At 43.5% G+C, this 11,532-nt stretch overlaps 2 protein-coding genes across 4 annotated transcripts; one reads left to right on the top strand and one right to left on the bottom strand.

Moving 5' to 3' along the window:
• Positions 1-6: 6 nt before the first annotated feature.
• zic4 (zic family member 4) lies at positions 7-5,145 on the bottom strand. 3 transcript variants are annotated; one of them, XM_008396166.2, is made up of 3 exons: positions 3,658-5,145; positions 2,888-3,549; positions 7-549 (listed from the first exon to the last, which is right to left on the bottom strand). In XM_008396166.2, exons 1-3 carry the CDS (start codon positions 4,082-4,084, stop codon positions 79-81), a joined length of 1,560 nt encoding a protein of 519 aa, XP_008394388.1. In that variant the 5' UTR covers positions 4,085-5,145; the 3' UTR covers positions 7-78. The 3 variants fall into 3 exon arrangements, with proteins under 3 accessions (XP_008394388.1, XP_008394387.1, XP_008394386.1); XM_008396165.2 differs by having other exon boundaries at positions 7-546; positions 2,885-5,145; XM_008396164.2 differs by having other exon boundaries at positions 2,888-5,145.
• A 20-nt stretch (positions 5,146-5,165) lies between these two features.
• On the top strand, positions 5,166-10,770 carry zic1 (zic family member 1 (odd-paired homolog, Drosophila)). Its single transcript, XM_008396167.2, has 3 exons — positions 5,166-8,818; positions 9,176-9,339; positions 9,798-10,770. The coding sequence occupies exons 1-3, from the start codon at positions 7,855-7,857 to the stop codon at positions 9,993-9,995; spliced, it is 1,326 nt and encodes a 441-aa protein (XP_008394389.1). The 5' UTR covers positions 5,166-7,854; the 3' UTR covers positions 9,996-10,770.
• The last annotated feature ends 762 nt before the right edge of the window (positions 10,771-11,532 follow it).

Raw genomic sequence — 11,532 nt, 5'->3', positions numbered from 1 at the left:
GGCCCTCACAGGTATATAGGCACTAAAGCCAAACCATTTTAGAAGTTGAGTGTTAGGAAATAAGTACTGGCGAGGAACTCAAAACGCGTCCCTTGGTTGGGGGTTCCTGTAAGCAGGTTCCTCCGAAGGGTCGGGCGTGGAGTGGCCGCTGGGTGGTGTCTGGCCACCGCTAGCACCTGAGCTGTGGCACACGTACCACTCGCTTAAATTGGCTGGCTGCTGCTGCTGCTGCTGCTGCTGAGATGCCCCCACCGGCGGCTCTGACACCACCGACGGTCCCCCGGCTGGCTCCCGACCCAAGTCCGAAGACGGGGACACCAGAGAGGGAGTGGACGACTCATAACCCGAGCTGGGCGGGGGGGACTTGCAGTGCACCTTCATGTGCTTCCGCAGGGAGCTGGGGTGCGTGTAGGACTTGTCGCAGCCCCGAACTTTGCAGTTGTAGGGCTTGTCGCTGGTGTGCACGTGGGAATGCTTCTTCCTGTCGCTACTGTTGGCGAAGCGTCGGTCGCAGCCGTCGAATTCACACTTAAAGGGTTTCTCGCCTGTTTGCAGCGTGGAGACACAATAAGACATAGAATGCATTAAATATTTGACGTTGCCCATTAACCGCATTGATTCCTGTTGCTAAATGCAAGCGTTCATTTGTTTGCTCAAGATGAGAGACTTAAGTATTCTGCTGAGCGTCCGTAGATAGGTAACGTTTTATGAGTTGGCATTGATTGCGTTTGACTGCACTGTGTTATATTTACAGCTGAATCTGACCATTTGATCGGTCTGTGTGGATATGTAATGGACTGCATGATCAGTCAAAAGTCGTACCATTAGAAACTATGAATAGCTGTTATGTAGGATGTCGAGATTTTTAGTTAAATCTTTAGTAGTTTTCGAATGCCTTTTGTGGACATCATACTTCAAGATTAATTTTTTTTTTTCTGTATACCTGGAAAGGAATTAGACCTACTTATATAGCAAAATAAGAGTGCATTGAATTGTAGCTATATAAACAACTGGATTAATTTTAAGCTTGCATTTATTGGTTCCAATATATATAAGATGATCAACTGATTATTTTTCTGTTGATTTATTCTTTGCTTGCATGGGGTAAAAAAAATGAACAGCCAATTACTATTACCTTCAAAAGCAATATGAATACTTGAAGTTGACTTTTTTGGGGGGTGGGGGTTGATGCATTTGGGGAAATTATCATTATTTATTTATTTATTTATTTATTTATTTATTTATTTATTTATTTATTGCAAGGTTTTCATTGCAAATCTAAATGTTCTAACATTTACATCTATTAACCATGTCCATAGTTGCATTGTCTAAAGTTTTCTGGAGATGTGAGTTTTTTTATTTTTTTTTTAAACGGGGTTTCTGCGCTCCTGCTGTCCTGTGTCTTTACCTGGCCATGCACCGTCGACTTACACCTGACTGGAAACGCTGATAAATATTAAGAACAACACAATATCCTCAGGATATTGATTGGTAGCACAGGCTACCCGATTCTACCACACACCCCTCAAATATGGACTGAATCTAAATTGGCTTTTTTTTTATTATCATTGAGTATTTCTGATTAAATATGAGTGAAAAGTGAGGGAGAAAGAGGTGGAAAAAAAAGACTATCTGAATAAATTAGACGGAAATCATCCACCGCTGAGTTTTTTCTTCTTCTCCTCCTCCGATTAAAGCTTTTGAGAATATGTAATTGCCTCTGTCTAATTACACTTGCGGGTTGAATATCAATTTGACCTTCAGCTGTTGGGTTGAGAGAGCCAATCAAGGATATTAGTGTAGTACAAGAAACCGTTCGAGGAAACAGACCCCAGGGGCAGACCCTAGTCATAACCACACTTTCAGCTTGGGTTTTAAACATGATACCAAAAAGACCAGGCCCCTCGGGAGTCAACACACAGAAATAATTCAACAGATTTGTACTAAGGTAATGTGAGCAAATGATATGAATAATACATTGTTGGGGGGGCGGGGGGGGGGGGGCAGGAATGGGGCAGAAGAAGGAGGGGGGGGGGGTATGTGTGTGTGGAGGGGGCTGGGGGGAGTGCTGTAGTCACTGTAATCATTTACAAGTCTGACTCGACATTTTGAGGCCTTTATTTTCCTTCTGGCTCACAGAGGCAGGCAGCCATATTGACCCATTAGATTTTTTTTTTATGCTACATCTGCGCAGCACACACACAAGTCAGTATGCAAACTCCTTATATACTAGTATACTCTGATCTGATCTGCACAAGTCAACTTGTTGCATTTGGCTTGCAAACCACTATTTGAAACAGTTCATCACGCAACAAAACAAAACAAAACAAAACAAAACAAAACAAAACAACAACTGCTCTAGTGACTGAATGCAAATCACTCCAAAATCCACCATGTAATTAAAAAGCAGTCGTCAAAACAAGTGGGAAAAAAGAGCAAAAAATGTAAATAAAGAAACATCACCGTATCCGTTATTGTGAAAGATGCAACTCTCTCCAACTTTTGCTATCCAGTCATGGTTTGGCACACACTGAGCTGCTCACACAAGACGTGACGTGGGCCTCCAGCTTTTGTACCGCGATGTAAACAAGAGGTTTGAACCGTCAAACGCCTGAGTGAGCTGTACCATAATCCCCCCACCCCCCTCCAAATCCGTCCTTTGAGAAACTTGCAATACACTCTTATAACAGGTGCCTGTTGCGTGCTGGTTAAAGCGGAATTTTCGAACTTTTAAAATCGGGGCAAATTTTAAAATATTGCGAAAATTGTTTTAGAGGTTAATAATTTATTCATGCAACTTGATAATTTTACTCCATGCATTAAAAAAAAAATACCCCTCCAAAGCATTTTACGTGTATGCATTTCCCCCCCCCCCCCCCTCWCMTGTGTGTGTCCTTTTATGGATTTTTAGATTCTCGGATCTTGCAAACACTTTACCGCAGCCAGGGAAGGGGCAGGGGAACGGTTTCTCACCGGTGTGCACTCGAATGTGATTCACCAGTTTGTATTTCGCCTTAAACGGCTTGCCTTCCCTCGGACACTCTTCCCAAAAGCATATGTGGTTCGCCTGCTCCGGTCCTCCGACGTGCTCCACCGTCACATGCGTGACGAGTTCGTGCATGGTGCTGTAAGTTTTAGAGCAGAGTTTCTTGGGCGAGTGCTCCGGCTCCAGCCACTTGCAAATCAGCTCTTGCTTTATCGGCTGCCTCATGTAGCGGAAAAAAGCCCCCGGTCCTCCGTGGTGGTGGTGGTGGGGATGGTGCGGGTGGTGGTGGTGGTGGTGGTGGTGAGCGCCGAGATTCATGTTCAGATTCAGACCGCCGTAGCCGTGCAGAGGCGAGGCGGAGAAGGGATCAGCCCTGGAGCTTGCTACTTGACTCAAGTGATCAGACCGAACGTACATTTCTCCAGGTAGTCCTAACCTTATTTGTCCATTCAGCGCCTGGCCACCCGGTGATCCGCTGGAAGGCTGCTCGTGGTGGAGTCCGGAGAAGAGGGTGGTGTGGTTCCCTGCGTCAGGGTGGTGACCATAGTGTCCGGGATAGCTACCTGTTGTTGAGACAAACATTCCGTGGTGAGAAGCTGGACCAGCAGTCTGGTCGGTCAGTACCGGCATGGCTTGAGCCGTCAGATCTCTCCGGATGAGGAAATCCCTACCTGCGGATAGAGCCTGGGCAGTATGGGGCATAGAATAAGGGACCGACGTCGGCTGAACCGGGCCAAAAGCTCCCGTTTGACTGGAGACCACTTCACTGTGGCCTGCCATATGATGATTGTGGTGGTGGTGATGGTGGTGGGGATAATGATGGGCTGGGCTGATTTTGAGGGCCGCGGAGTGCCCCATGTGTTCTGGCCCGAATGGACTCGGCCCCAGGCGGGGTTCCGCAGTAATCTCCCCAGGGTGCGAGTGAGCCATTGAGTGTGGATGGCTGCCGAACCCCGGGAAGCCTGTCACGCTCTGAGGGGTATGGTGGTGATGATGGTGATGGTGGTGAGCCCCTGCCAAGTCAACTAATCTCAGCGCCGTGTTCCGTTTGGAAAACGCAGGGTCCATCACGGGGCTTCCCAAAGCATCCACGCTCATTACTTCCTAATTTTAGAATAACTTGACAGCAGGCAAAATAATAATGATGATGGCAAATATATTTTAATCGCAATGAAAAAAAAAAAAAATAAAGGAAAAAAAAAAACTTTATAAAGTTAAATCTATCTGCAGACAACATGGAATCCCATTCGGTTGAGAGGCAGCAGCAGGACGCTTTGATACTGAATAGAGATTCATGGTAGGCGCTGCAGCCCGTGGAGCCAAACAATCACCCCGCGCTCTAATTGGTCAGAGCTCTGTGATTGACGTCACCAGTGACAGTTCCCAACGTGATGAAAAATGTCTTAGTGACAGCGAGCAGTCAGTGCGCATGCGCTGTGCTGGAGGCAGCGCTTGTGAAAAAAAATAGTTATGGAAAGGTTATTATAGAATATAACTATTAAAAAGTTTATCTGGATATTCGGTGTCCTTTGATGTTGACGCAGCAAACAAAGGCTGAAGTGAAAGGATACACCCTCAACCCTCTTCTTTCTTTCCGCGGCTACATGAAAGAGCGTGCATATTGACGTATATATTTCTAAAATTATGTAGATCATAAATAATGCAGTGATATCTTCATTTTGAACCGCAACGCGCGCAGCCCCAACTATACGCGCAAATTACGCACAATTTTACGCACGTAAAATGATCGCTGATAGTAGTGGAGGGGGAGAAAAAAAAAAGTTGTGCAAAGATTCGCACCGCGTGTCGAGCTTTAAAATAGACCGAAGCAAAAAATAGTTAATAAGCGCTTTGGAAGAAGCTTCGTATTAAAAATATGCAGCCGCCCATGCTCTTCAGCGTCTGCAGCGGAGTTGGCTCGCCGCTGTAGCCCGAGGGAGATCCGGATCCGTGTCTGTGTGTGTTCAGCGCCTGAACCATTCGGGCGACCCGCGGCCATGCTCCCGGAGAGGATGAAAAATGTAATGGACGGGACCTGTTGTTATGATTCGGAGCGATTTTTTCCCCCCTTTGCGTTAGACCTAAGGACGGCAGCAGATGAGGGTCACAGGAGGTGGTTCCGTCGAAGACTTTAATTCCAAAATAAAACGAGTGTGTGCTGTGAGTACCCCAGAGAATAACATTCTCTTACATAACAATTTCGGGTTTGATCTGAATACTGAAAGAAAAAAATAATGCTTGGGAAATTTCTTTTAGCAACCTTTGCGGACGTTCTATTTTAATTCGCTGACGAAAGTGATCGTTTTTTTTAAGTTAATATAACAATTAGCAGATATTGCATGGTTAGACATTTATGAAACAAAGTTGCAGAATCAATAACAATTCCCTGGACGGTGAAATGTGGATTTTCCGCTTTTGTTATCAAGACCAAAACTTCCATCACTTCTCTGCTTTATAAGTTTTTAACCTGCTTGTTTTCTAAAAAACTGTTCGAACACATCACGTTTTTCAACGTTTGGACTGTATTATTTGTTTAATATTAATGATAAAAACTCAAAAATTAAGAAGAAATGCGCTTTTAAAAGTTTTTATATAGAGAACATGTCGCGTTGGTGTTAACTTTAACTTTATATGATTTTGAGAAAGTTATACTTCAAGATTAGTGAGCATTAATTTAATCTCATTGCTTTTCTTTTATGTTTGTGCTAAAAAAAAAAGAGGTCCATATGATGGCAGGAGCGTTTAGGTGACTTTCCTTTTTGGATAATTGAAAAAAAGTAATGGTTTAAAATTAATTTAATGCACTTGCCTGGTTAATTATCATTTCTTATTACTTCAAATGAAAGACAAAACTGCCCTGTTATTTTACATTTGCCACGAATTGATCTGTCAGTGCCTTCGCTGACAGCATCGCGTTAGATCATAAGTCAATATTTGGAGACGTGGTGGATCCCGAAGACGTTTATTAAAAGGCCTTTTACGCGCGACCGACTCACAGCTGCAGAATTCAAAGAGGGGCATCACAGCAACAGTGAGCAGTGTAATGCAAAACTTGGTCGGCAAGGGGCTATTTCTGATCCAAGTTGAGCATGCACTCACTCAATGAGTCACCGAGTAGCTCTTGGCGACATGTAGGCAGGAAAGCTGCACAGGATCATAAACATAAACGCCGCATATTGCAGCGACATCTCATAAAGTGGTGTTGGCCTTAAATCTGCTGTAAATCCGTGACAATAAACATGGTGGTGACATTCAAATTCTGCGCATTCTTGTCACTGCACTAGACAAGACTCGCTCTTTTAGTTATGCAACATAATTTGCACTTCAAAATTAGGTCTCTTATTCATTTGAATAACTTTTACTCAACATTTTTTTTCCTCGTCACCCAGATTTATGTTAATTCTCACTTGTTGCTCATTACCTGCTGTTGTGACACTTGCACGTGTCAAAGGAGATCCCTTTGATTTTTTGCAATGCATATTAAGTTCATACCTTAAAAAAAGCCCCCAAAAATCTCAAATCTCTACTCCTGAACTTTTACTGTTTTCTTAAAGCATTTTGTCTTCGTTTGCGTATTCATACCAAACCTTCTCCTCTTGGGTTTCCAAGAGTGATTTGGAAAAGCAGCGTTCAGATTCTACAACCCAATTCGAGTGACCCATAATGGTCTGGTCTGGGTTGTTTCTTTTGGCTTTGACCACCAGCACCCGGAGGCTCCTGCAGAGAGAACACCGCAAATCCCACTTGATAACTTAGACAACCCCATGGACTATATGCACCACTGGCTTGCAAAGAAGGGGCCATGCTGCTCTACCGCAAACAGGCGAATCGCGATGGACGCATTAGGGATCGTGGTTGTACGTCCAAGTTAAACAATAAGGTGGAAACCGAAATCACAGATGTTCCACAATTTAGACAGGCAAACAAGGTATTCAGATTTTGATATCCTCTGAGGTAAAGTGATAATTTCATAATAAAACAAAATTCAGAAGGTCGTTAGACGAGACTCCCCGTTGGTCTTTAGAGAAACATACTTGAAATGAAAACGTCTCCAATTTTCCTCCAAAACTAAAGAGCTTCTACCTGAGAACAAAAACTGCCCTGACCACTAGAAGCCCATTCTGTCCTTTTTTCTTTTAGGAAACATTAGACGGACAGACTTGACAATCTAAAGTCCGTTCGTCAATGTTCTTAATTGAACTAAATGTGTCCAATTAGGCATCGAAGGGCTGCTCTTCCCAATTTAATGTGGTTGACAAAGAAAATGGAACACTTTATGGTCATCGCATATTTTCTTTATGTTCTGAGGTAATATTTGTTTCCCCCCCTCACTATTTCGCCGTTTAACTAAATTCCCAGTCAGCAATCTGAAAATATCTGCGACTGATGATGTCAAGAGACATGGACGTGCGGGCCACAGCATGGTGGATTGTTATTTGGTGAGTGCATGTTATTGGGGAGCACCAATGAACGAGCAGCTGCAGCTCCCACGTGACCGCCCCCTCTCCTCTCCCATTCATCAGGGCTGGACTGTGTTGTCTTTTCAATTCATTTATCTGCAGGAATGATTGCGACTATCAGTCTAGAGCTCACCGTCTGACTGAGGAGGTGAAAGTTGCGCCACAGGAAGATAAACCGCAAAAAGACAATATTGCATGTAGTAAATACATGTTGTTGTTTTTTTTTTACGCATCGGATGAGCGGTGCAGGGGAATTCCTTGCGTCGTGAACGAAAAAAAAGTAAACAGAGAATTCGTTGGATTCGAGTTCAGAAGAGATAAGCTGCAGAGAGAGAGGAGGAGGAAGAATATCTGCGCGTGTTTTCTTTGAGTTCTGCGCTCAGTCGTCTCGAAGAGTCAAGACTGAAGATGCTCTTGGACGCAGGACCGCAGTATCCCACCATAGGAGTCACTACTTTCGGCTCCTCTCGGCATCACTCAACAGGAGAGGTGGCGGAGCGGGAAGTGGCGCTGGGGATCAACCCTTTCGCGGACGGCATGGGCGCCTTCAAGATCAACCACAGCTCCCACGACATCAGCTCCGGGCAGACAGCGTTCTCATCCCAGGCTCCCGGCTATGCAGCGGCGGCCGCCCTGGGACACCACCATCACCCGACCCACGTTGGTTCCTACTCCACGGCGGCGTTCAACTCCACCAGGGACTTTCTCTTCAGAAATCGGGGTTTCGGGGACGCGGCTGGGGCGCAGCACAGCCTGTTTGCCTCCGGCAGCTTCGGGGGGCCGCACGGACATTCGGACGCGGCGGGGCACCTGCTCTTCCCAGGGCTCCACGAGCAGGCGGCGAGCCACGCGTCCTCCAACGTGGTGAACAGCCAGATGCGACTGGGCTTCTCGGGGGACGTGTACGGCCGGGCTGATCAGTATGGGCATGTCACGAGCCCGCGTTCCGATCACTACGCGTCCACACAGCTACACGGCTACGGCCCCATGAACATGAATATGGCTGCGCACCACGGAGCGGGGGCCTTTTTCCGCTACATGAGGCAGCCCATCAAGCAGGAGCTGATCTGCAAGTGGATCGAGCCGGAGCAGTTGACAAACCCCAAAAAGTCGTGTAACAAAACTTTCAGCACCATGCACGAGCTGGTGACCCACCTGACAGTGGAGCACGTGGGGGGGCCTGAACAGACGAACCATATCTGCTTTTGGGAGGACTGCTCCAGAGAAGGGAAGCCCTTCAAAGCCAAATACAAACTTGTAAATCACATCAGAGTACACACCGGAGAAAAGCCCTTTCCGTGTCCGTTTCCCGGCTGCGGCAAAGTGTTTGCCCGATCGGAAAATCTAAAAATTCACAAAAGGACTCATACCGGTAAGAAATGGCAAAAAAAAAAAATGAAAAAATAAAAAATGAAGAAATATTCTGCCAAATCGATGCCGACAAAATCCCATCCGAAACATGCATGCGATCCGGGTGGTTATTTACTACAGTAGGGGCAGTTGGAACCTGCAAAGTGACATGCGATGCTTTATAGCTGTCGACAGAAAATACTTCATTGCAAAAATATTGTTTAAATGTAATTTTAGCATTAATGAATTATGTGCAGTGCATGCGTACTGCACAATGTTTGAATACAACTTCTAAAAAAAAAACATGCATTTCATCAAAGTGCCTGTTTTAAAAACAAAACAACAACAAAAAACATATTTCATTCTTTGCATTATTTAGGTGAGAAGCCTTTTAAGTGCGAGTTCGACGGCTGCGACAGGAGGTTCGCAAACAGCAGTGACCGCAAGAAACACATGCACGTCCACACGTCGGACAAGCCATATCTGTGCAAAATGTGCGACAAGTCGTACACGCATCCCAGCTCCCTCCGAAAACACATGAAGGTAAAAGAGAAAAATTATATACTAATATTGTAAATTATATATACGTGTGTGTTTTTTTTATTTCTCTTTGCAAAAATAACCTTAGAAACTCATGTTATATGTGTTATAGTAGAATGTCGTTTTCTTCTCTTTTTATGTGTAGTTTTTTTATTTAGTTTTTTTTTATTACTATTTTTTTGTTGCTGTTTTTTTTTTTTGGGGGGGGGGGCTGTTTGTTTTATTTTTAGCAAGATAAAGAAAGTTAATCCTATCTTTTCTCAAGCGCAAAATAAGATTAGGATTTGAATGAGAATAATTGGGCTTTACTCTGTTTTCGATTTGTGAGCATGTCCAAAGCAGTCATGTCAGAAGTAAAATAGCGTCTCTTCCTCTGTTTTCTGCTTCTAAGTAAATCGAGTGTACTGCATCACCCCCCCACCCCCAACACTTCCCCTTTTCCCTTCTTTTCACTTTCCCAGGTCCACGAATCCACCAACCCCGGATCGCAGCCTTCCCCAGCTGCCAGTTCAGGGTACGAGTCCTCCACGCCTCCCACCATCGTGTCACCGTCCACAGAGAACCAGAGCAGCAGCTCCATATCACCAGCAGCTTCAGCAGTCCACCACACAACCAGCCACAGCACGCTGTCGTCAAATTTCAATGAATGGTACGTGTAAATATTTTTGAAAAAAAAAAAAAAAAAAACGCACAAAAAGACAATGGAAAATTTATGAAGACATGAGGAAAAAAAAAAAAGCAAAAAACTTTTTCGACCTTTCTAAGTGAGAAAGATGGACTTGGAAAAAAGCAGGGGAGGTGAAGTTAAAGACTGTCATCATGCATGGACAGAAACACGGTCTGCTCCTCCTTTTACTGAGAGACTGTACAGAAGCAGATCTCAAAAAGAAAAAGCATGCTATCTCCGAGTAGAGGCCTGATTTTTTTTTTTTCTTTTTTCTCTTTGCTTTTTTGTAAATATGGATTTCACCAAACTGGAACCCACAGCAAGAAAGGAAAAAAAAAGAAAAGGAAATGTAATATTTTATTTTGTAAATATCACAGTTTTAAGTGGGGGGAGGGGAATTTGTGAAAAATGTAATGGTCCCTTAGATATATGAGGATGGCCTCTAAGGTTACTGTGGGGGACAAGAATGTTTAGTTGTGTACCAAAATGTGAATTATTCAGTATTACTACAGTCTACACGTCGACCTAACCGACTCTTAGTATTAATGTGCTTTTTGTAGCCTATCCAGTGCAGCATATTTTTATTTTTTTATTTTTTTTCTTAATTTTCGTCCAATTAAGGTCCAGTTTGAATAGCACAGAGTATCATTGTTGTTATTTAATGTCATGTCGATGAATCGTGTAGTGAAAAAAAAAAAAAAAAATCCGTGTCAATCTGTTTATGTACGTGCTAAATATATATATAAAAATCTGTCAATTGCTCTGTCTGAGAGGAAGTATTATTCCATGTAAAGTACCTGGATTTTTCCATATTTATCCGCATGTAAAAGGGCCGGTAACATGTTAGAATATGATCGGTATTTATGGAGAAATGCGCTCGTACAGTATGTCAAATTTTAGTTTACAATAATAATATTAATAATAATAATAATAATAATGAAAAAAAAAATGTTTGGATACATTTCGTACTATATTAAAGGACTGTAAAAAAATACAGAACATGTATTTCATTGGAGGTTATTGGGAGTTGATTTTTAAATTACACTGAAAATAAGTACCAAATTAGATCTTTTCCTATGTAAAGTAATTTATTTACGTGGATAATTCTAAAGCAAATAAGTTAAAGTCTTCATTATAATGACGTGTGTGCGTGTGCGTGCGTATGTGGGCGTGTGTTTGCGTGTGTGTGTGTGAGAGAGAGAGAGAGAGATAGATAGAGAGGGACCGAGAGAAACACGGAGAGAGAGAGTAATGGAGAGATGACGAGAGTGTGTGTGTGTGAGGTGTGGTGTGTGAGCGTGTGTGTGTGTTAGAACTTTCCTGACACTCGATAATAACTACTAAATTCACTTCCCCCCTCTTTCTCTCTTTCTGCTGCTTCTAGATCTTCTGTTTATCCAAAATTAACATCCACCGCTCTGCCCTCCAGTAATGCGCAAATTAAATCGATTAATCACGGCTGTTGTTCCTCGGTGGATAAAACCGGAGTAAGCTATTTTGCGTTACTTAATTGTTCGGGAATCTAATTT

Source organism: Poecilia reticulata, linkage group LG20, assembly GCF_000633615.1.
Source record: "Poecilia reticulata strain Guanapo linkage group LG20, Guppy_female_1.0+MT, whole genome shotgun sequence".
NCBI lineage: Eukaryota > Metazoa > Chordata > Actinopteri > Cyprinodontiformes > Poeciliidae > Poecilia > Poecilia reticulata.
Note: the sequence above shows the minus strand (reverse complement) of the source record. Positions and strands in the feature narration are given on the sequence as shown.

Bases quoted from the DNA above. Each gene is read 5' to 3' on its own strand.
- zic4 (XM_008396165.2), bottom strand. From the start codon at position 4,084: ATGAGCGTGGATGCTTTGGGAAGCCCCGTGATGGACCCTGCGTTTTCC.
- zic1 (XM_008396167.2), top strand. From the start codon at position 7,855: ATGCTCTTGGACGCAGGACCGCAGTATCCCACCATAGGAGTCACTACT. The intron at 8,819-9,175 runs GTAAGAAATGGC...TGCATTATTTAG, and splicing joins TCACAAAAGGACTCATACCG to GTGAGAAGCCTTTTAAGTGC. The intron at 9,340-9,797 runs GTAAAAGAGAAA...TCACTTTCCCAG, and splicing joins CCCTCCGAAAACACATGAAG to GTCCACGAATCCACCAACCC.